The 24,215-nt window shown below is 55.1% G+C and overlaps 1 protein-coding gene across 3 annotated transcripts in view; it reads right to left on the reverse strand.

Moving 5' to 3' along the window:
* Nucleotides 1-24,215, reverse strand: part of PKD1 (polycystin 1, transient receptor potential channel interacting) — an 82,599-nt gene that overhangs the window by 22,673 nt on the left and 35,711 nt on the right. Inside the window, exons 5-20 of one of the 3 annotated variants that reach the window (XM_064390079.1) lie at nucleotides 21,576-22,244; nucleotides 21,144-21,324; nucleotides 18,068-18,282; nucleotides 17,067-17,179; nucleotides 16,851-16,977; nucleotides 15,737-16,014; nucleotides 15,027-15,227; nucleotides 13,851-14,375; nucleotides 12,716-12,847; nucleotides 11,092-11,267; nucleotides 10,587-10,720; nucleotides 6,421-10,043; nucleotides 5,332-5,478; nucleotides 3,785-3,928; nucleotides 2,683-2,962; nucleotides 586-802 (exon numbers count right to left, since the gene is read on the reverse strand). In XM_064390079.1, the coding sequence (XP_064246149.1) occupies nucleotides 586-802; nucleotides 2,683-2,962; nucleotides 3,785-3,928; nucleotides 5,332-5,478; nucleotides 6,421-10,043; nucleotides 10,587-10,720; nucleotides 11,092-11,267; nucleotides 12,716-12,847; nucleotides 13,851-14,375; nucleotides 15,027-15,227; nucleotides 15,737-16,014; nucleotides 16,851-16,977; nucleotides 17,067-17,179; nucleotides 18,068-18,282; nucleotides 21,144-21,324; nucleotides 21,576-22,244 (7,162 nt within the window). Of the gene's footprint in view, nucleotides 1-585; nucleotides 803-2,682; nucleotides 2,963-3,784; nucleotides 3,929-5,331; nucleotides 5,479-6,420; nucleotides 10,044-10,586; nucleotides 10,721-11,091; nucleotides 11,268-12,715; nucleotides 12,848-13,850; nucleotides 14,376-14,584; nucleotides 14,691-15,026; nucleotides 15,228-15,736; nucleotides 16,015-16,850; nucleotides 16,978-17,066; nucleotides 17,180-18,067; nucleotides 18,283-21,143; nucleotides 21,328-21,575; nucleotides 22,245-24,215 lie in introns of those variants that run through there. The other 2 variants (XM_064390078.1, XM_064390080.1) reach the window with 2 other exon arrangements.

The following is a 24,215-nucleotide window of genomic DNA, read 5'->3' on the forward strand; positions in this document are numbered from 1 at the left end:
TCTTTTAGTACAGTTTTAATGTAGTATTTTAATATAACATATAACATAAGAAATCAGCCTTCTGAGCAAAACGGAGTCAAGGCTCGTGTCCTCACACTTGGATCTTTCTTCTCTCTCTGTTCTTTTAGTACAGTTTTAATGTAGTATTTTAATATAATATATAACATAAGAAATCAGCCTTCTGAGCAAAATGGAGTCAAGGCTCGTGTCCTCACACTTGGATCTTTCTTCTCTCTCTGTTCTTTTAGTATAATTTTAATGTAGTATTTTAATATAATATCTAACACAATATATCAGCCTTCTAAACAAAACGGAGTCAAGCCTTGTGTCCTCACACTTGGATCCTTCTTCTCTCTCTGTTCTTTTAGTATAGTTTTAATGTAGTATTTTAATATAATATCTAACATAAGAAATCAGCCTTCTGAGCAAAATGGAGTCAAGGCTCGTGTCCCCACACATGAGCTGTTCACCATTACAGCTCCCCTCCCTTTCCTGCCAGCAGCCCCTTCCAGGAGCCCATCCCTTCACCCAGCACGGGGAGCTGAGGCTGGCCAGGGGCCGGGGGCCAGCCCAGCAGCCTCTTACCGGTTGATGGCCACCACGGTGGCTCCCAGCTGGTCCTGCACCAGCACGGCCACGGACACCTGGAAGGCGCTCTCGCGGAAGCCGGGGGGCAGGAAGGCGCCGTGCTCGGCCCGGCTGCCCTTGTACACGCAGAACTCGTGGAAGTGGCCGGGCCGGCGGCGCGAGGCCAGCAGCATGAACACCAGCGGCCCCTCCGCGTCCTCCGTGTCCCGCCAGCCTGCAAGGAGAGCCCACAGAGCTCTGCCAGGGCCCGTGGGGAGCTGGCACTGCCCCTGCCCTGCCCTGGGCAGGCCCATCCTGCTCAGCCCTGCAGCACAAACGGGGCTTGGAGCGACCTGGACTAGTGGGAGGTGTCCTGGCAAGGGCTAAGATGGGCTTTAAAGAACACCTGAAACCATTCCAGGATCTTCTGATGGTTCTATGGACCTGCTGTCCCAGCCAGGGTCCCCTGCTCGGGCACACTGTCCCCAGAATGAGGACAGCTCAAGGACTCCCATCAGACTGGAGGGATGCCTCTGTTCCCTCTGAATTTTTGTCATGTTTAGGGGTTTCTCCTTGGGTTCTGGGTTCCCCAGAATGAGGACAGCTCAAGGACTCCCATCAGGCTGGAGGGGTGCCTCTGTTCCCTCTGAATTTTTGTCATGTTTAGGGGTTTCTCCTTGGGTTCTGGGTTCCCCAGAATGAGGACAGCTCAAGGACTCCCATCAGGCTGCAGGGGTGCCTCTGTTCCCTCTGAATTTTTGTCATGTTTAGGGGTTTCTCCTTGGGTTCTGGGTTCCCCAGAATGAGGACAGCTCAAGGACTCCCGTCAGGCTGGATGGGTGCCTCTGTTCCCTCTGAATTTTTGTCATGTTTAGGGGTTTCTCCTTGGGTTCTGGGTTCCCCAGAATGAGGACAGCTCAAGGACTCCCGTCAGGCTGGAGGGGTGCCTCTGTTCCCTCTGAATTTTTGTCATGTTTAGGGGTTTCTCCTTGGGTTCTGGGTTCCCCAGAATGAGGACAGCTCAAGGACTCCCGTCAGGCTGGATGGGTGCCTCTGTTCCCTCTGAATTTTTGTCATGTTTAGGGGTTTCTCCTTGGGTGTTTGGGTTCTGTAACGTTTAAAGGGATTATGAAAAATTCACGATCGAAATAAAAAGGGGGAATAACTCTGCTGGGAGTGGGAACAGCACTGACAAAAGCCACAGCTCCTGTACAAGCCCTGCAAAGCCTGACTTTAGACAGAGGCCCAGCCTCTGGCAGTTCAGCATCTCAGAAACAACTGGGTCAGGATAAAATCTGCACAAGGTTTTTCCTGGAGCTGCCAGAAATTATTGGGAGTTTCATGGGAGCTGGGCAGTTGGGAAATTCACTGTGTGTTTGCCAGTGAGCCCCAGTGAAGGTGCTGGCACTGCCACTGTGTCTGTCACTTCAGCTTAAAAACAATCACTGAGGGCTGAAATTCCCACCATTCCAAAGAGGAACTGATTCCAGCATTATTCTGGATAGCTCAAAACGTACCAAAGTTAGACCCCCATGACCCTGAAGGCGTTTGTGCTGCTCCCCCAGTCTGGTGCCCAGCCCCTGGAAGCAGCAGGGCTCATCCCCTCCCAGCGTGGCTTCCCGGCACTGTGCACAAACAGCTCTAATCTCCACCACTGATCATTTGGGGAAATCTGCTTTCCAGAGGCACTTAGTCCTTGGCCCAAGGCTACGGGACACTGGCCAGGCCACTTTTCCAAAGCTGGGCTCGCTGTTGCTGTCTCTGCAGCTGGTTGGGAAGGTGGCTCTGGTGGGAACATCCAGCCCACACAGCAGACACGGCCCCACTGCTCTGCCTTTTGATTCTTCCCACACACTGTGACTCAGTTTTGGGCACCATCTTCTTTTTCCTGCACTGAAATACCCACAAGAAGTGGCCTGGCCTGCATATCACCACTCAGCTAGATGAGTTAGGAATTTTTAAACTGCCTGCCCGCTCTGGGGAGTCTGGGAGCTCCACAATTCGGGCACTCAAAGCTGCTCACGGTCCAAAGCACTGCTGAGCCCAGCCCGGGGCAGGAGTTTGGGCTGAGGGGAAGCTGTGCTGAGGAGCAGGGGGGCTGGCAGGTGCTCTCACCTGCACACTCGAAGTGCACCTTGGTCTCCAGCGCCCTGAGGGGACCCTCGGGGGACAGGCGGCAGGACCCCCCCACGGGGGGCTGGTTGGGCAGCAGGTCGATGGAGGCAAAGCCCTCCTCCCCCGTGGTCAGGTCTGTGATGTGCAGGGTGAAGGTGTAGCCCTCGCCATCCCTCAGGGCCCCTGGCCTCAGCACCAGGTTCATCCCCGTGTCGCCGGTGGACGTGGTGGTTTTGTCCAGGATGAGGGACTTGTTCTTAAAGCTGTGAGCTGCCCACCTCTGCAGGGATGGACGGGGGAGAGACACGAGAGGTTTGGTTTGAAGCTGAAGTTATGTCCTTAAAATGTTTTCAGATTGAGTCTTTTATAAAAAGTAACAGATTTCTAGTGGGAGCGTCTGCCAAATTTGCAGTTGATAATTCAGCTTTAGTCTTGTGTGCTACAGCAACAAGAACTGGAACCTTTCCAAAATGTCTGGTGGGAATATTTCCACTGTGAGATCTACTTTAGTTTCTGGAATTACATCACCCTCCAACAGAATATTTCATAATACAGAGTACAAAACACAGGAAATAAATGAAGGACTGGTGGAGTCTCCACGGGATACCGTGTTTTATGTGCTTCAAGCTGAACGTGGCCTGGGTGGTTACTGTTAATAGCACAAACCTACAATTGTGATAACAGGAGAAACAGTGAGATAACCAGGCAGAAAATGCCAGGCAAGGACACACTGGGCTTGCTGGGAGCAACAGGACTTCCAGTTCTGAGAGCAGCCTCACTCCACAGGCTGCAGGGGAAGAGGCACAAGAGGAGAGACTGAACCACCTCTGCTTGAACCACCAGAATAATGGGCAAAATGCCAATCAGCAGGGAGAAAAAACACTTTACAGATCTCTTATAGGAAAAAAAAAGTGGTTTTTGTGTGGAAAGACCTGGTCAGTCATGGCTTTGGCTTAGAATGACCCCACAAGGACCCAGCCAGGCCCACCTGCTGCTGCTTGTGGCCAGGCATTGCTTCCCCTCCTTGTCTCTCACCCTGACCTCTCTGCCTGCCCCTTCTCCCAGAGCCCCCCAGAGGTGAAGCAAAGCCTTGTGACGTTACCCCAAGCTTGGAGTCGTTGTGACAGTTCTGGCAGGTGCCCTCCAGGTACACATAGGAGCTCTTGCTGACCTCGTAGACAGACTGAGCCTTGCAGGACACGCACTCCAGGGACACAATGGGGACTCCTCCCCTCTTGATGAACACCTGGGAAGGCAGGAGGCTCCATCAGAAGGTCTGACACCAAAACACAGACACCTGACAGGTAAGGACACACTCCAGCACCTGGTGCTGCAGAGAGGAATTGCTCTACACCAGCCCAGTCTGTGCTAAGAAACAGCAGGAAGGATTCCCAAAGGATTTGGGGTCAGATTTAAGCTGCATCTCTGCTCTGACACTGCACAGTTCCATCATGTTTGGAAGAGCCACCCAACACCAAGCTGGGCTGATCTAGGTTGTTCTGGATTATTTATTTACACTTTTAAACAACATAATGATATCTGAAATGTCCCTCTGGTCCCTGGTGCTGAATTCCCAGCAAACCCTGCTTGTGCTGCCAGGTGGGGATGGATGGAAGAACCACCTTTTCCAGGGAGCAGCATGTGGTTCCAGGCTTCCAGCTGGAATCTGACTGCACATCTCCAGACATCCACCACACCTTCCTGGCAGAGCACTCGCAGAGCTCTGGAGGCACCGGTGGCTCAGACACAACAGCAGCTGAACTCTGACTCCTGTGCTGTCTAAATTCCTCTAATCCCTGAGGAAATGGGCTTGTCCAGCACTGGACTGAGCCCTCTGCCCTGGCATAATGAGTGTTATGAATTCAAAGACAGTAATGAAGGCATTGTTTAACATGGCAGACCCTTAAAAAGGGATGAATACTCCCCAGCACTGCGCCGGAGCCCCGCTCACCCCGCCAGTATCTGCAGATTTCCTGCGACACTGGAAGCATTGTTTTGTGCTCCTGCATGGAAACCAGATAGTACGGAATGTCCTTGAAAGACTATCAATTTCATTTTTTTCTTTTCATCCCACAGCTCTGGTTTCAAACCCAGGCTGTAAGAGTTTCCACTTCCAGCCCGAGCCCATCTCCGACTGCCAGCTGCACCACGATGGATGTTCCTGACAGGACTCGGCGTTGGGATTCGTGGGACATAAACAGCGTGCCCTGAAAAAATCCTCCCCTAAAAGAACTTGGAAGGTGGGAACAGAGGAACTGTTGACAGTAAAAGTGAGCCCTGGCTCTTAGGAAGCTCTCTGGGTAAAGTGAGGGCAGAGCCCGTGGCATGTGAAGAGCTGGGATTGCAAAAGAATGGGAAAGGAAGTTTCCTTTCTCCTATAGAAATTTCCTTGGGAAAGGGACTAATTCTTCCCTGTGAGGGTGAGGAGGCCCTCACAGGCACCCAGAGAGGCTGTGGCTGCCCCTGGATCCCTGGCAGTGTCCAAGGCCAGACTGGACAGGGCTTGGAGCACCCTGAGATAGTGGAAGGTGTCCTTGCCCACAGCACTGGATGATCTTTAGGGTCCTTCCACCCCAACCACCCCATGACTCTGTGCCTCAGAGGTGGCTGTGCCAAGCAGAGAAGGTGACAGCTGTGTGTGGTACGTACAGTTTGGTTGGTGGCCTCGGGACTCATGCCTTCCTTCCTGACGGTGAGGTCGAACGTGTACTCCACATCTGCCTCTAATAGAGCTTTGGAAATTGTGACAATTCCTTCCTTGGCACTGAAATTCAGAGAGCACCCTGCAGCCGAGCTCTGCTTGCAAGGAGAAAAGAACTTTCAAACCCTCCTTGGTAAGGGTGCACATCGGGTTAGTCCACAGCCAAAACATTCAGGTCCACACAGAGTCACTGTCACAGAGCTTGCTGTGCAGTGCCACCACTGGGGTGGGAGAAACAGGGCGTGTGTGGACAATAAAACACATTATCCTACTCTTCAGGTTAGTCAACAGTAGCTGGAATACTCCTGTATTTCATTTGAGTTTCATATTTGTAGTTTACAGCAATTAATTCTTCATTAAATACCTTACAAACATTGCCAAGCAACACAAAAAGCTCACATTAAACCAAGAAAGTCCAATCCACACACACTTCAAATTTGCTATTTTGAGACAAAGCTAGAAAACATGATATTGTACAAGCAAAAGAGTTCCACATTCAATCAAAAATGCTGCTGAGGTGGATTCCCATCGGGATTTGCCAGGCAGTTCTCCCTCACCCTTCCATCAGTGCAGGGTCAGATCACTGCAGCACAAGGACAGTGACCTGCTAGTGACCACAAGCTGTGGTCACTTGACCTCTCTGAAGTCTAACTCTGTCCCCTGATGGCATTAGAGACATTTAACTGTTAATGGGAGAGGGACCAGAGCCCTGAGCTCCCAGGCTGCATCAGCACCTCCATAACACCCCCAGTGCATGGAAGCAGCAGCACTGACACCGGGGAGCAGAGGGAATGCCAGGGAAGCAGCAATGCCCACGCCCTCCTCCCAGAGCCAGCCCTTCTGCCCTGCACCATACCTCACCCAATTTCTGTATCACCATCCTGAGCTGGGAACTGAACCTTTGCAACCCTCCTGTCAGAGCAGCTCAGTTAAAGATGCTCACAAAAGCTTCCCTCGATACCCTTCCACCCCAGACACATTTGTGGTGCAGCTGGAGCTCCCAAATGCTCACTCTGGATGGGCAAGGCTGCTCTTACCTTGGAGGAGGATGTGCAGGACCACTCGTACAACAACGGGGTCTGTTCCCCATCATCCAAGTTCGGGTCGTAGGATTTCTCCCCATCCAGGATTAAGTCCTGGGTGTTGGACCATACACGGTATGACCCCCCATCGATGATTGGGACCAGCTTGCTCGGGATCACAGTCACATTGGCAAAGATGCTTTTGGACAGCGGGGTGTCTCCAAAGGAGACAATAAACATGAAGCAGTAGTTCCCAACTTCCAGGCCGAGCTTTGGGATAACCAGCTGGGGCCTGTTCACGTCGACGTTCGGCAGCCGGATCCTGCTGGAGTCATCCAAGTTCATGCAGCTGGGGGCTCGGTAGATCTCCCACAGGTGCTCTGTCTGGTACTTGATGCACCCTCGGAGGTCAATCTGTGCCTCCAGGTAGTTCCTCTGGGATCTCTTCATAACCACCTGCGGTGGCAGGGCCAGCTCCACCTCGGGCTCCTCGCACTCCAGGACTTTGACCGTGACAGTGAGCTGGGCTATGAAGAAGCTGATGAGATTGGTGGCGTTCACCTCCACCAGGTAATCCCCGGGGCTCAGGTAAGAATAGTTGGCCACTGCAGTCCTGGTGGTTTGAGTGGAAGAGCCATCCCCAAAGCTCCACAAGAACTCAACGCTCCTGCTGCTGGGCAGCACCACGGCTTCAAACAGCGCCGTCCTGTTGACAAAGGCATTGGTGGCACTGAGGGACACCTGGACTATGGGGTCCTGCACCTGGATGGTTCTGGTGATGTTGACACTTCCCAAGTCGTTGAAGGCAGTGAGGTGGATCTCCAGCAGCCCTGCAGCTTCTGGAGCATAGGAAACTCTGTCTCCTGACGCAGCCACCACGGACCGGCCTCGCTCCTTCCACAGGCAGAACTGCCAGGAGAAGGACACGCGGGAGCCGCTGCCCACGCGGGCGCTGAAGCTCTTCTCCGTGCCCGTGGGAATGCCCTCCTCGCAGCAGTTCAGGAGCCTGACGTCCCGGATGGGCTCCAGGACAGAGATGAGCACCTGTGCGTGGGCGATGCTGATCTGGTTCTGCACGGTCACGGTCACCAGGTAATCGCCGCTCTTGGAGAACTCATGGCTGTACCTGGAGCTGTTGAGCACCACGGAGTAGTCCCCACTAATGCTCACCAGGTAGCTCACAGAGGTACCTGACAGCATCCTGATCTCAAAGGTGACCTGTTCTCCTGGCTCCACCACCTTCTTGCTGGCGACAACTTCCAGACCTTGAATCCTGTCCAGCACCGAGATGTTCCTGCTGGCCAGAGCCCAGCTGATGTGGTTGGAGGCGTTGAGATGCACCGTGTACCACCCTGCCGTGGGGAATGTGACTGCCACGGACTGGCCACTCAGTGTGCCATTTGGCACCTCCCACAGCCAGGTCACTTCAGTCCCCCTCTGCAGCTCCCCCTCAAAGACCACTGTGGAGCCTGAGGAGACATACCTACAGTCCAGCTCTGCTGTCCCTATACTCAGCCCCTCGATGGCCTCCTCCACACACACAGAAACAGTGGCATTGGTTGAATTCAGCTTGTTTTCTGCTCCAACGATGACCTCAATCATTCCAGGGCTTTGGAAGGAGTGTACAATAAAGGGTTCAGAGGTGACAGGAGAGGACCCATCCTCCAGGTACCACACATACGTGACACCAGTGCCACTGGTTATGGTGGCACTTATGTTCACAGAGGCATTAACAGCAGCTGGGTTGGGGAAGGCATAGGGCTTTAGGACACCTAGGCTTTCAATGAACTCCAGTGTCCTGTTAGCAGTGGCACAGCCCAGCATGTTGGTGGCCTTCAGGTAGACAGTGTAATTCCCAGCTTCCAGGATGCTCAAGGGGAAGGTTTTCCCAGTGAAGGTCTGCACAGCACTGCCATCCCTTTGGACCACCCAGCTGTAGGAGATGTTGGTGCCCTCTCTCACCACAGCCTGCAAATGGAGTGTTTTGTTGGTTGGGAAATACATGTCCTCCACCAGGTCAGCGCTGGCCACCTGCAGGCCCTCGATCTGCTCCAGGACGTAGACGTAGATGCTGTCCTGCAGCGAGCTGATCTTGTTCTCGGCCGTCACGATGACGTTGAACGTGCCCACGGAGCGGAAGGTGTAGGAAATGGTGGAGGAGCCTTGGATGGGAGTGCAGCGATCACAGAGGATCCACGAGTAGCGGATGGCAGTGCCAGCCACCAGGGTGGCCACAAAGCTCACCGACCCGTTCAGTGGCACCACTGTCCTGCTGGCATTGACGGTCAGGCCAAGGAGCCGCCGTTTCACGGTGACATCGATGGTGGTCTCGTTGGAGCTCACGTCGTTCTGCCCCATCACTGTAATGCTGTAGTGGCCCGTGCTGTTGTAGGAGTGGGTGGCCACTTGCCCAGGCTGGACAGTGCCATCCCCAAAGTCCCAGCAGTAACTCACTTTGGTTCCATTCATGCTGGCAGAGAACAGGTAGATCTGGTTCAGCTCCAGAACATCCGTCCCGTTATACTCAATCTTTGCTACCCCAACTGGCTCCTGCACCTCCACAAACGCCGTGTCGTTGTTGAAAGAGACATTGTTGGAGACGGTCACTGTGACCAGGAAGACCCCAGTGTTCTTGTAGGTGTAGGTCACTTCAGTCCCACTCGACCTGGTGGACTCGTTGTTGCCGAAATCCCAGCGGTAGCGGTACTGGTAGGGAGGCACGGCACTCACCTGGAAGGAGGTCTCTTCCCCGAGCCTCACAAAGCGTTTGGAAGGGAGGAGGGTGACGTTGAGGATCTCCGGCTCCACACAGACACTGGTGAAGTAGTTAGCCTTGTTAAAGCTGCTGGAGAGGGTCAGGGTGAGCGGGAATGTCCCGCTGCGGGTGAAGTTGTGCATCACCACAGGGTCCCCGCTGACTGTGACATTGGAGGAGCCATCTCCAAAAGTCCAGTCAAAGATGTACTCCTCAGGACTCCCCGTCACGTAGGCGGTGAGCTGCACGTCCGGGTGCTCCAGGATGCAAGAAGTAGGCTCTATTTTGAGTATTTCCAGGACAAATATCCTGACAGGAACCGCCTGGGAGACAGAGTTGACAGGATTCACAGCTGTCACGTTCACGGTGCAGTTGATGTCCTTTATGTACACGTGCTCTACCACTGGCACCTGACTCCTGAGCACCGTCCCGTCGCCCATGTCGAATATCCAGGTGATGCTGTCCCCAGTGTGCACGGAGGCGTTGATGGTGACAGCTGCTCCCTGCTCTGCGGCCTCGTCGGCGGAGACGCGGAGCCCCGTTATCTCCTCGAACACCTGGTAGCACTCCACTCTCTCCACGCTGCTCACGGTGTTGTTGGCTGTCACGGTGACGTTGTACACCCCTCGGCGGGGGTAGCTGTAGGTCACGGTGGGCTGGGGCTCTGTGAGCAGGGGGGAGCTGTCCCCAAAGTCCCAGGTGTACACCACGCCGTACGGGGATGGCAGGGCAGTGGCTCGGAAGGTGACCGGCCGGCCCACCACCAGAACATCCTCCTCTGCCTCCACCTTCAGGGCAACCAGGTAGCTGTGAACCTGGACTGGGCTCACGTGGGTGAGGTTCTCATACTGGTTGGACACAACAACCATCAGGGCATATTCTCCTGCATTGGGAGAGAGCAGAAGAAGGGCAGGGTGAGGACGTGCCTGTCAACAGCTTCTCGGTGCTGTGACAGGGGCTGCAGGGGACACTCTGCTCCTGTGCTGTGCACACTCTGGGCTGCCCTGCTCCAGCCCAGGACCAGCAGGAATTACACCAGATCATGTGTATGGGGACCAGCATCAAGAAAAGAGCCTGTCCAACAGGTAGAGACAAAAGATTTTCTTCCTGCTCAGCCACAGAACAGACCCCTCCTCTGCCCAGCCCTCCCACCAGCCTGGGGCTTGCCTGCCTCTCGTCCTTCTGCTGAGACTGCCCAAAAAGGGGCTGAGTGTGGTGGACCTGCTTCTTGCAGCACGGCCAAGCTTCCCTGGGAAACAAAGTTAGGGAGGACGGCAACTGCTGGAGACTTCCAGTCACTCCAGCCGTCTGCTCAGGAACCAGGCAATGATTTCCAAGCCCTGGTTGTTTTGGAAGGTGCCTTGTACATCCCTCAGACCAAAAATCCCCGAGCCCCTTCTTCCCCAAAGAGCCTTGTTGAGCATACCTGGGTCTTGGTAGATGTGTGAAACGTTGTGCTCAATGACAACCTCGTGGACATTGGGATCAGGAACAAGGAAAGACTTGTTGTAGGGAGGTTTGAACAGGTATGTCTCCTGGACACCATCTCCAAAATCCCACCTGGAGAAACAGGCAAACCACGTTACCCTGCACAACAGGAGAATCCCAGAAATCCCAGAGGAATCCTGGCTTGGCTTTCAGATCAGGGCTGAGTTCCCCAAAAAAAAACATAGGAAGAAGAATGCCAAGTATCAAAGCAGCAGCTGTGCTGAGAGGAGGTAGAGGAAGAACCCAAATCAAACCAGTGTTGTAACACTTTAAATGGAAAGGATTTCAGCCTGAATTACAGGTGTGTGACTGACCCCCACTCACAGAGATTTCACACAACTAAACAGCAGCTGAGAGGGACCAGCTGGCCCTGGGAAGAGAAACTCTGAAGGTAAGAGGTGCACAGAAAGATGCTGAGTTTGGGCAGGCAGCAAAGGACTCACAGGAACAGAGCCTCCACAGCCGAGTCCACGTGAACCCGGGCGCTGAACTCCACGCTGCTGTTCTGGGGCACCACTGGCAGGGCCCCCACCACGCTCAGGTTCCTCATCCTGTTCATCATCTCCACCGTCACGTTGTAGTTGACTGTGAAGTTGCTGACGTGGTTGGAGGCGGTGAGCTGGGAAGGACAGTGGGACAAAGAATGGGTTTGGGGTGCCCTTGCTGCCCTTGGAGTGGGGTTTGCTGGACTGAAGAAGCACCACGGGGCACGGGAGCAGGTCAGGGCAGAGAGAGTGGCCACATGTTCAGCACTGCAGCCAGTCCAAGAAGGGCTGGTGCTACAGCAAGAGGACAAGGAGAGGAGCTTCTCGTCCTGAGGCTCTGAACTTGCCAGCTGCCCCTCTGCCTGCTCCAATGTGCCCTGCAGCTCCAGCTGCTGAGCACAGGCACCTGCTGCCACCAAGGGGACAAGAGCCACCCAATTTCCTTGGGCGAGTGGCAGGAAATGGCTTCAAGCACAGAGGAGGGAGGGGAGAGGCTCATAAAACCACGCACACCAAGTGCAGCTCCAGGATCCTGGCGTGGTGGGCACAGAGAGGGACAGCAAGGCTGGGCAGAGGAGGGAAAGGGACACAAGGGACTGAAGAGAATGACACAAGTAGAGCAGAATCCTCAGGATTTTCTAGGCATGTAACACTGACAGAGCATCTTCACCTTCTCACCTGCAGCAGAGCTGAGCTGCTGGTTTGAGTGGCTCAAACCCACTGGAACAGAGCTCCTACCCCAGCAGGGAAGAGCAGCTCGTGCCTGGGCTCCTGTGGAAGTGCTGCACTGAACCCAGAGCCCCCCAGGCTAATGGCACCTTGGCAGCTCTGCAAGTGAAAGCAGCCCAGGCCCTCAGCACAGTGCTGCACCCAGCAAATTAGTGCTGCACTCAGCAAATTAGTGCTGCACTCAGCAAATTAGTGCTGCACCCAGCAAATTAGTGTAAGCACGGCCTCAGGGCTGGGCTGGTGTCTGCTCAGGAGGCCAAGAGACACCCTGAGAGCAGATGCAGCACCCTGGAGCAGAGCAGGCTCTGCAGGGCATGGCACATAAAGATGTGCTGGCCAGAGATCAGCTCCTGCTCCACAGCAGACAGCTCCCCTGGCCCAGACTCTGCTCCATCCTGCAGGGGCCACGGCAAAACCCAGCACTCCAGTCTGCACCAGGAGAAAGAGAGCAGGGCAGAGGACACAGCAGCTGGTGGGAGAAGCTCTGGCCTGCCTATGGATGTCTTATGATGCATCCTGCCTCTGCCAGGCTCTGAATCCAGATTTCCTGCCTGCCAGAGCAGAGGCTCCCTGCTAACTCCTGCTGGGGAGGAGGGGGAAACACAGACACTCCACAAACAGAAAGGAGAGCTTGGAGAAAAGAGGAGAAAGCACAGAGGAACACAGCACAGCAGTGTAGGGGTAGAAGAAACTATTTGCATTTGCAAGAGCAGCTCCGTGAGAAACAGCAGACAAGCACAGTGAAAACCTCAACTCAACTCTGCCTTCTCTCCCTGCTGCTTTCCTGAGGAGCTTGTGGGATGAGATGGAAACCCAGGGGTGAAATGGTGTCATGGGAAAGGCCTTGGCTTACCGAAAGCTTGTACACAGCTGGGCTTTGGTAGATAACGTTGAAGACAACATTGTAAAAAGTGAAAGATGGCTTATCATCTACTGTCCATCGGAAAGTCACATCTGACCCAGCCTCCATCACAGGGATGTAGCTCTGAAAGGCACGAGAACATTTCACACTAGTGCAAGAGAAAAGCACGCCCAGCACTTCCCAGGAGACCTCCAGCTGAACTGGAGAGGGAGCAGAGCCAGACTGGGAGGCTCCACAGCTGCAGTGCCCTCAGAGCATGGCACAGAGGTGACAGATCATCTGTGGCTCTGCTGCTGATGCAGAAATGCAGACCCTGACTCCATAAATCCCCAGCAGAGCTGGGAGCAGACCCCACACTCCCTGCTCCCACAGCCCAGCACTCTGCTCTTGTGATCAGGTCCCTCTTGCTGACTAAAACACCTTCTGAAATCTTTGCAGAAACAGCCTGGCTTTAGCTACACCTGTAAGCTGAGCCTCTGACCCTCGTCCAGGGATGGTGCCTGACCCAAAGAGTGAAGGGGCTGGACAGGGCAGGTCCCTCCTCACTCCAGCAGTGCCTCCTGAGCAGCCTGTGGCAGCAGGAAGGGTGAGACTGAGAGGTGCAGGCACAGGATCTGCCAGAAGCAGCCAGAGCTTGTACAGAGCATTTGGGGCATTACTGAGCAGCATCCCAGCTCTGGGGATGGGGGACTGGAAAAAACAAGACTGCAAACACCAGAGGAACTCCAAGACATGGAGAGGTAAAACATCTCTACAGCTTCAGGCAGCTGATGTAAGCAGAGCAAATCTAAACACCTCAAGGAATGACTACCTGGACAAGGCAAACAAGGTAAACACTGGCCTTTCCTAAGGCCCCCGGTGTCCTGGGGAGCTGACAGGCAGAGATCCCCCTCAGGAGGCACTGCCTTACTTCAGGGGCTGCAGGGGGACGTGCAGCTGAGCTGCCCTCCTGCTGGAGAGCACCAGTGCTGGTGCCACATGCTGTGCCTGCAGCAGCGCACGGCCTGGCAGCTTAGCAGCAAGCAGTGCCCCCCTGCCCGAGGCAAACACACCCTGCCAGCTCCAGGGCAGGGCTACACCCAGCCAGTGGAGGCTTCAGAGCAGCAGCAAACAAACAAACACTCACCACCCGTGTGTTCAGCAGCACCCTGCTCTCGGGGTCGGGGGTGGCCCTCAGCCCGCGGATGGGCTCCTCCACCTTCACGGTGACTGTGATGTTCTGGGAGCTCACCGAGTTCTCTGCCACCAGCACGTGGGTGCTGAGGCCCTCCCCGAGGCCGCCCAGCTGCAGCACAGCAAACCAGGTGTCGTTGTTCTCCCTGGCACACAGCGCGGCCACGGCCGCCGGGCAGGTGGCCACGAAGGGCACGCTGCGGTTGTCCCCCAGGCGGCTGGCCGTGGCGTTGAGCCCCGAGGAGAGCTTGAGCAGCAGCCAGGTGTGGTTGGTGGGCAGGTAGAGCCTGGAGCCCTGCGGGGCGGGGTGGATGACCCGCAGGCCGGACACGCGGGAGGCCGCGCGGAAGCTGCAGGACAGGTTGGCACGGAAGAGCCCGTTGTCCACGCTGGCCTGCAGCTGGTAGTGCCCGGGCTGCTCCAGCCCCGCGTTCTGGGGGCTCAGCACTGGCACCAGCTGCTCCTCAGCGTAGCGCACCTGTTGGGAAGGATGGCAGTTTGACAACAAGTCTCACATATGTTAGCAGAAGTTTTCAAATGCAGAAGCTGAGGAAGGAATAGAGATGGAAGCAAGTTTTGATATAGAAGAAAAGAATTGCTGAGCCACTCTCACTGGATAACCAAGGAGGAAAAGGGTATGTTAGTTACAAGGGGGTTTTTATGACTTACAGCAAAGGATAAACCCACCTCAAACAAGAAGATGTTTTTACCAAGCAGAAAGATAGCACAGGCAGACAAGTCAGCAGATGTTGCAAGTAGAAAAAAGGTCTCAGAATTTTCCACTGCAAGAAAACTGAAAAACAACTTCTAGCTTAAACTGTAATGTACTAACCTTTAGTGATTGGCGAATAGTAACATGAATATGGTAATTATAGTAGTTATGATAGGCTATAGATAAAAGTCAAGGTATAGACTGGTTCTACTGTATTAAGATGCTCAGCAAGAAGAGTATATAATGCTTTTGTAACCTAAGCTAAGGGTCTCCAGGCCTGCCTGCAGCTGCAGCTGACAGCTGTAGGCACAGGCTCTGTCACCCATGACCCTGGAGTGCTGTAACACCTTGGATGTAATAAACTGCATTGGAAGAGCTGCCTGGATCCCACATCTCTCCTTTAGCTCTTGCACTCACCCGCACAGAGCACGCGGTGCTGCTGCTCCAGGGGACATCCCCTGGGCTGGGGGACAGGCCCAGGGCCCGCTCAGAGGAGTTCCCCCTGCCCAGGGAGGTGGCACCGCGGTGGCACTGCAGGAACGAGCCCGAGCTTGCGTTGTGCTGGATGCTGAAAACGTCCCCAGCCCTGACAAAGATGTTTTCTTTGCTGAATGAGACCTGCATGGAGAGGAGAGGGGTTTGGGTTAATGCCTCACATTAAGAGCAGTCAGCAGCCCTGGCACAATGCTGGATTTCCTGCCAAGTGGGAACCAACAGAAAAGGTGCAGATCCCAACAAAGCACAGGGAGACCTTTCACCACTCCACCCTCCTTGGCCCCTCTGAATCAAACGTACCAAAACCCAAATCAGCTTTATGCTCCCATCTCCACTGTGTTAATGCCATGGGAACAGCCCGTGGAATCTGCACAGCCTTGTCATGGAGACATGGAATGGTGTGGGTGGGAAGGGACCTCAAACCCGTCCTGTTCCACCCCCTGCCATAGGCAGGGACACCTCCCAGCATCCCAGGCACAGGGGCTGCAGGGAGCCCCCAGCCCGTGTGCCACTGGGCACAACCTTCCACTCCAATGGACTTGAGTGGCTCCATCTGCCACGTGGGAACAACCCAAACTTACCCAGAGCCCCCAGGAGAAAACTGCCCCACTGTCACAGCAGCAAACACTGACCTGGTACTGGGTGGAGGGGCCAGCTGGTACCAAAAAGAGGAACTCCTTGAGGAGTTCATAGCTGGGCTGGCTGGCGTTGGGCTGCAGGGAGCCAGGGGCAGGGCTGCTGCCAGAGGAACTGTTGGCACACTCGCTCCCATTGCAGCAGCTGTCGTGGGATGAGCACACATTTGTCAAAGGACACCACTGGAAACCAGGGGGACACTCCAGCAGCGTCCAGTTCCCATCATCCTGAGCACTGGGGAATGGCTCTGTAGCATTGCTTTCCTCCTGGTAGTCTGGAAGAAGTGAAAGAGAAATCAGTGATAGCCACTCTGCTCCAAATGCACCCTTTTTTCCATTTTGATGATGGCTCCACTCTTAGCAAAAGCTGCAACTGCAGCATATCCTGCTGCTACATAAATGTCCTCTTTTACTGGAAAAATCCACCAAGATCATTAAGCCCAAAGTTGTCTCTTTTCCAGCGAGAACGTACCAATCTGCATTCTGAAAGGATCTGTGCTACGGCAGAAGTGAGTCCAAGTGAAAGCAAGAGCTGGCCTTGACACTGAAAACACATTAAGCAACTTTTCTGAAGTTAGTGTTTCCATGTCAAAGTATCAGCTTGTCAGTGTCAGAAAAGATCCTTTTGTAACCAGCCAACCCCACGGCTACAACAAACATTCTGCTGCAGAATTAATTGTTGCCAAAACTGTGACTGTTGAGCTGTTGTACAAGGAATAAAAGGCTTTTTAGATTATCTCATCCATCAGGAAGAAATGGGCTCAGGAAAATGTTCTTCCTTGTTAACCCGTGGGGCCAGATGGACCAGAACACATTCCCGTTTGACATGTGTCTTCACAAAGCAAAAAGTACAGCTCAGAAGATTAATGAGCTTTTCCACATGGTCCCTACACTCACACTCTCCTCATGCATGGAGAGAGGTTTCTCCCTCTGTTATTTTCTCCAGGATAACACTGCTCCAAGGCTGTGGATCCTACACTTTGATCTCCTCCAAAATCAGAACCAAACCTCTGAGCCTTTAAGGGTCTGAGGACCAGAGGGGCCACAAGGCCAGCCCAGGTTTGATGGTGCCACCTCCACCAATCCCACAGGCGCTGAGGAGCAGCCTCACCTTCTCCATCCAGCAGTCTGTGCACCTGGAACCTCGCTCGGACGGGCTGGTGCAGCTCCTGCGCCACGAACTCCAGGGCAGTGAGAAAGCCCTGGTGCCTGAAGGCCAGCTCGGGGAACTGCAGCACCTGCAGAACACGCACGGCTCTCACCTGCCCGTGTCCCCAGGGACCCCCGGGCGGCACAGAAGGAGCAAAGCCCCTCAGAAGCCCCTCACCTCCTCAGGCTGCCAGGGCTCTGCGGGCGCGGCCTGGCTCAGGCTCCGCACGGCCTCGTGTGGGGCCAGCTCAGCCGCTCCCTCAAAGAAGTTCTCGGCGTTCAGGAGAATTCCTGCGCACAAAGAAATATTGGAACAAAGCCCGTGAGACTCCGCAGGGCCTGAGGCTGTTCCCTCCACCCTGTGAAGCTGCAGCAGCTCCATAATCCTAATGCTTCCTTCTCCTTACAGGTATCTCGACTTCTTTCTCATCCAGCACAAATAACATTTTCATTTGCAACGTTCAGCAATTTTGACTTCTAGGAACTGTGCAAGGAATTCTCCCTTCCAACAGCTAATGATTTGCTTGGAATTTCTGAGCACCAGGTGCACTTTCTCATCCTCCCTGTGCCCCTGGACATTTTGGGAAATGTGGCCACCACCAACTGGTTTCCACCAGTGGCAAACACTGCTGGCTCTCTGGGGACTGGGGAGCTGCTGCTGTCCCTCTGACCATGGCTTTCCCTGCTTATATAATTCTTCTCCCCTGTTTAATGTCCATTCTACTTCTCTTTCTTTCTTCCTACACTGGTGTGGAGGATTTGGAAAGCTGAGTAACCACAAACCTGCACAGCACATCACACCTCACCTAATCAATTCCCGAGCCACCCCAACAGCTCCCAAAATACACAATGAAGGACACCAAGGCAGCAGCACGGGCTCAGATCCTGCCAGCAGCAAGAGGGAAGTAAGCTTCCCTCAAGAAAGAGGGAAAAGCTGTTTCCAGTGCTTTGCCTCAGAACTTTGCTCCCCTCTCTCCTTCTGCTCGTGGCAAAGATTGGGGTAAGCCAAACTCTTCATTTTGGGCTGAGGTTGGGTTTGGGAATATGGCTGCAAGTCACACTCGCCCTGTGCTGACGCCCTGGAGGAACCTCTCCACAAATCCCTCTTTTTCCACACCAGGGGCAGGGAGGGGACCCCTGCCCAGCCCTGGGGGCAGCAGCAGGGCCAGCAGAGCCCACCTGGTGGCTTGTACTCGCAGACGTAGCTGTGCTTGGCCATGCAGAGGTCGGTGTTGCACTGGCCCGTGGGGCCCATGCGCACGCAGTGGTCGGCGTTGGAGGGATGGGGCTCTCCTGGCAGCCAGTTCTGACAGCTCTCCAGATTAAATCCTTCCCCTCTCTGCTGAGCTCCAGAGCTTGCAAAATCATTGAATCCAATCCAGACATCGAGGCTCCTGAAAAAAAGGGAAAATTAAAAAAAAAAAAGAAAAGAAGGGGGAGGGGGGATTTCAGGAAATCATGAGTATTAGAAAGAGCTGGGACAGCTGCCATCTATGGTTCTCTCTAAAAATAATAACAGCAGCTCCATCGGGGTGTCATGGGCTGCCTTTCATGGAGCCTTGGAATTACTGAAGGGTTTCAGTCTCCACTCTACCAGCAGAGCCTCAGGAACTGCCCCTCCACAGCACAGCACTGCTCTCCTCCAGCCCTCCCAGCTCTGTCCCAAGAGCCTGGCAGGGTGGGCAGGCTCTGGCACAGGTGCCCAGAGCAGCTGGGGCTGCCCCTGAATCCCTGGCAGTGCCCAGGCCAGGCTGGACAGGGCTTGGAGCAGCCTGGGACAGTGGAAGGTGTCCCTGCCATGGAAAGGGGTGGAACAGGGTGAGTTTGAAGATCCCTCCCAAGCCAAACCATTCCATGGCTCCTGGTTCTGTGACCAGCACACTGACTTGCACTCTGTCACCAAATGACCCTCCCAGGCTCTGCCAAGCCTGTCTTGAGTCACAGCCCAGGAGGAATGATCTGGTCACACAGAACTGCCTGGGAAAGCTGAATCCCCCAGGAAACGTGTGCTTTTCCTGGGCACACCTGGGGGATTCACCACCAGCCCATTCCCCACTGCAGGTGGGACTGGCACCAGTGCAGGATTAAAGCTCAGCAGTGCCAGCTCTGGGAGCTCCCCTGGATGCAGCTCCTGGAGATGATGAGCTCCTCAGCCACCACGGAAAGGCAGCAGCCAGAGGGGACAAGCAGAGGCTGGAGCACTGCAGGCAGCTGAACCCCCCACACAGGACACTGCCAGGCTCCTTCAGGACATGAAATGTCCCTGCCCCATCTGGAAACTGGCTCAGTCCTAGCAGAGATCCTGGTGCAAAGTGCTGAGAGGTCTCTCATGGCCACAAAGACCCTGGAGAGCCGTTGCTAATCTCACCCAGCAGAAAGGGAGGCATTTGTTCCATATTAACTTCTATTAACTTCTCCATTTAAGATCCTGCACCCTCCCAAGCTCCCAGCTCCTTCCCCACGCTCCCTCCTGCAGGTGGAAATCAATCCAGCCATGCCCTTGCCTGCCCCAGCGTGCTCCCAGGGTGGTACACAGCTCTGCAAAGCAGACTGGGGAGATAACTGGTGGTAACTGGTGCCTCTCCACCCCCAGGCTCATGCCAGATGAAATGATTCATGAGGTCACGCTGAAAAACGATGACAAAAATAACTTGTTCCATGAATCAGTAGTTTTCACTGCAAATGAGATTAAAAAATAAATAAGGGCTGTGTTCTGCTCCTGAGCCACTGGCAGGGAGTGAGGGAGAGCAGGGTAGGAAACTGCCTGCCTGCTGCCATCAGGAAAGCTCAGTGGAGATTTTCCTTTTCTAATTCCAGCTATGATCTAACTGCAAGTCATTAGGGAAAAAAAAATCAAAAAGTAAGAAAGAAAGGAATAAGTAAAAGACAAGCTGCTGGCTGGCTCCCACCCTGCCCCACTGCCCAGCCCGTTCCACTGCAGGGGGAACAGGAGGATCTGAACTAGCTTTTTTAAAAGCAAGATGTGAGCTCTCCTCTGCCTCTGAGGAAGGACTGAGCTGCCCTGCTGGGGCAGGAGGAGCAGAACAAGCCTGGGGAGGCTTGGAAGGGCAGAGGGGCTCCCTGTGCTGCCCAGAAAGTGGGGTCCCCTGCATGGTCCCATCCTCTGCTTCTGCAGGCAGGAGGGACCAGCTCAGCACTTGCTGCTCCTGGGGAGCAAAAATCCAAAGCTAAATCCTACTCCAGGAGCAAAGCAGAGGAAACTGCCCAGTGCCCTAATGGGAAACAGCCTCCTGCTTCTGCCATCTTCCACAAGAAACTCTGGGAGCCGCGTGTTCCAAAACCCTGCAGCTTCGCCTTTTATCACCAGGGAAATCACATCCCGGAGCCGCCTCCTTCATGTTTATCTGCATGGATTAATAAAATAAACACATGGGCTAGAGGGGGCTGGGGAGCAGAGGCTGTGGGGCAGCAGCTGGGGAACAGCCTCTCGTGGCTCCAGCAGCTCCACACGCAACTCCTGCACATCCCAGCAGCCGTGTGGGAGGGACAGCTCCCTCGCCCTCCCCGGAGCAGGGCACACGTGTGTGCAATGTGAGGGTGGGAACAGGGGGGAACAGGGCACAAGGCTGGGCAGAAGGGGCTGGCAGCCCTGGGGCTGGGCGCTCAGAGCCCACGTCAGTCACACCAGCTGCTCCCCTCCGCGTGCTGCTTTCTGGGATGTGCTTGTGAGGAGCCCAGCTCCCACAGCTGCAGCTGGGAGTGCTGACAAGGGCTGTCAGGCTCTCAGAGCTCTCCTGGTTCTCCTCCCTCCCCCGGAATGACTGGCTGCAGAAAGGGCACTCAGAGGGGCGGATTTAATCAAAGGCTGACACTTGCAGCACTCTCTGTTTATAAAGCCCAGTCCTGAGGTGGAACAGATGCTGCTGGAGAGGAACACTGCTGCTTCCCGGGGTGAGAGACAGCAGGGGAAAGGGTCTGGGCTTTGGGCTGCAGCCGTGTCTAAGGGCTCAGGATCCCCTTTCACACTTCAGACATCCACAGGCACCAACACAGGGTACACGAAGCCCACCAATCTCAATTCCCAGTGTGATTCCCAGCTGTGATTCTGCCCCATTCCTCTTCTTCCCTCCACAGCCTTGAAGGAAAGAAGCCAAGTCCAGCAAGAGCTCAAGCTCTGCTCATTCCTCTCTGTTCAGCAGCCTCACCCCCACCACCTCCTCACACTCAGACCCCCAGCCCTCAGGAAGCCAACCCCTGTGCCTGGCTGATGGCAGCCCTTCCCCTGCTCACCCACCTGATGACATGAGCGACCAGGAAGCTCTGGATGTCGGGGCTGCTGACAAAGGCCAGGTCCCCGTTGCCCAGCTCCTGGCAGTGCCGCTGCGCCTCCAGCCACGCCGCCTTCTCCACCACCAGCTGGTAGCAGTGGTTATTTCCCGGGAAAACCAAGCCCTCGGGGGGGCACATGGGGTGAACTGCTGCAGAAAGAACACAGGGCTGATGTCCTCTCTACGAGCCACACACCCCAACCCAATGCTGGCACAGAAACTCCGGGAATATCCCAGTCCTGAAGCCAACAAACCCCATCGCTGTTAAAGTACAAAACACTGCCCAGAGCCAGGGAGCAGAATCCACCCCCAGAGGAGCCACCCCTCACTGGGAGGGGAGGCAAAGGGGACCCCAGGAGCGGTGCCACCCGCCCCAGCCCCCCAGGAGCCCTGCTCACCCCTGGCCAGCTGGCCGGGCTCGGCGGTGATCCCGTAGAGCAGCGCCAGCCCCGTGCCGCCCCTGTTGCGGATCCGGATGTCCAGGCTCTCGTTTGCCACCACCAGGGAGGGACACTGCAGCTCCAGCTGCTGGGGTGAAGCCACCACCTCAATGTCAGCCTGCTGCTGCAGGAGCCTGGAGCCCACCAGGAGGGTGGCAGTGACGTTGTAGTGGCCGGGCAGGGCGTAGCTGTGCACGGCCGTGTGTCCAGTGGTGTTGAGAACCTCGCTCTGGTCCCCAAATTCCCACAGTAAAGTGCTGGCAGCAATGGGAATACTGACATTGAAGAGCACGGGCTGCTGCAGGCTGTAGCGGGGCTGCAGTCCTGTGAAGGACACGGGCAGCTGTGCCTGGAAGGGCAAGGGGACCAGTGAGGGGCCACCACAGCCCTGCCCAGACAAATGCTCAGTGCAAAATGGCAAACAGCCGGAGGAAGAGTTTGTTTCGTGGGCAGTTCCGCACAAACACTGCCCCTGGGGGCTGAAAGCCCCATACTCCTGGTCTTGGGAGTAACAGAGGGCACTGCAGGTCTCCTCAGTGAGGTTCCCAGGGTGGACAGACGTGAAGAGGATGATAAACTCAGCTTCCTCGGTGTAGTTTCCTGTCAGACACGTGATGTATTGAGCTCCTGCAGGACAGAACAGAAGATCCTCTTGCAAAACAGGCTCTGGGATGCCATGGATTGGTGAGACCCTCCAAGAGAACCACCCCACACTCCTGGGAATGGAATTCTCCTGCTCAGCTCCTACTCTGAGCGTTTCCTTTTTGAGACTTGCCTGGGAAGTCTTTAATCCCCCAGCAACAGTTTCCAAACTCTTTATGCTAATTAGTGATGACAGAAATAACAAGCCAGTCACACAGATTTATGGAGCAGCAGCACTCAGTAAATAAAACAGGGCTTTGGAGAGCCTGACACTCCCATGGGACATGGAGCCACTGAGCCTGACACTCAGAGGAGCCCACAGGACTTGCTACCAAGTGAGACCATGACAAAAGGATGTCCTTGGTGGTACCCTGGCGTGGTCAGTGCAGAATGTTTCACCGTGAGCTGCCTGGGACCCCCAGCAGCAAATCCAAAACCAAACACCCTTGGGCACACAGGGGAGACACTGATGGATCCTCCACCAGGCCCACTCCCTGAAGCACCTCCCTCCATGGGGAGAGCCAAGAGTCTCCCTCCCTGCAGGAAAACGTGGAGCTGGAGAGGAGGGCAGTGCCAGGCCAGTGCAGGGGTGCCCACGGGAAGGATGCACAGGGACAGCACGTGCTGTGCCAGGGAGCAGGGACACACATGGGCACAGAGGAACAGCTCATTCCTCTGAGTGTCATCCCCCGTGTCTGGCCTGCAGGGGTGGGACATCTCCCTGCCACAAACACCCAGGCAGGGCCTCTCCCTCCAGCTCTGCCCACGTGGCCCGGCCACGTTTGCGCCGCTGCTTGTTGCTACAACATCTCCCCCAAACATCTCAACAGCTCCAGCCTCGTGTGATCTTCCCAGATCAAACCCATCCAGCTGTCCAGCTTCCTCCACGGCCCTCCTGCAAACGCTGAGCCTCTTCTCCTAAGAACAGTCCCTGGAGAGGAGCACGGCACGGGAACTGCTCTGTTTTCCACCACCAGCCTGGTCATTCTTCATCCCCTGCCGGTCGCTGAGAGCTGTCAGGAGCTGGCAGGCTGTCCCAGCCCACTCCCATTACACTGAATTACCCAGAAGGCAGCCTCACATTATTGTTTCCACACTGGCTTGAAGTAGTTCAAGAGGGAACAACTAATTATCAAGAGCAGTAAGAGCGCCAAGTGTTTTTCCCTTTGATAATTCCTGCAAGATGCTGCAAGCTGGGGTAGCTTTGTTGGGAGAAGAGGAACAACCACCACCTGGATTTTGGTCCTGGGGAACACTGTTCCTCACCAGGCAGCTCAGCTGGCTGCCACCAGCCTCAGCTGGGTCCTTCAGCCTCACCCCTGCATCCTCCTGTCACACAGCTCTGGGTCCTCACCCCTGCATCCTCCTGTCACACAGCTCTGGGTCCTTCAGCCTCACCCCTGCATCCTCCTGTCACACAGCTCTGGGTCCTTCAGCCTCACCCCTGCATCCTCCTGTCACACAGCTCTGGGTCCTCACCCCTGCATCCTCCTGTCCCAGCCACAGCCCCCAGATCAAAGGAGATGCCTGCTGCCTGCCACAGGGAGCCCTTGCTCTCCCTCTCTCTCTCTCATTCCAGAATAACCGAGCATCCAGGCAGGATCAGTCTCCTTAGGGCTCTCCCTTTCCCAGTGGTCACTGCCTGACACTTCTCCTGGCCAAGCAGTCAGTGAAGTGCCCCTGGAGCAGGTGGCTGTAGACCAGGGCAGTGTTCATTCTCTCCCAGAGTGGAGCCTGCCACCTGCAAAGACCCAGCTCAGCTTGTCCTCGGGTGCCATCACCTCCCATGAGGTTCAGTGCTTGAGCTCAGCCTGCTCAAACCCTGCGAGAGTGACATCCTGGGGCTGCAGGTCACAGAGCCACAGTCCTGTGGTGTCTGCTCTGTGGCCAGGGCTCATCTCAGCCCTGGTGTGACTGCCTTGGTCCTTAGGGCAGCAGGGTGTGTGACCAACACCT

The sequence above is a fragment of the Passer domesticus genome, chromosome 15 (genome assembly GCF_036417665.1).
Source record: "Passer domesticus isolate bPasDom1 chromosome 15, bPasDom1.hap1, whole genome shotgun sequence".
Taxonomy (NCBI): domain Eukaryota; kingdom Metazoa; phylum Chordata; class Aves; order Passeriformes; family Passeridae; genus Passer; species Passer domesticus.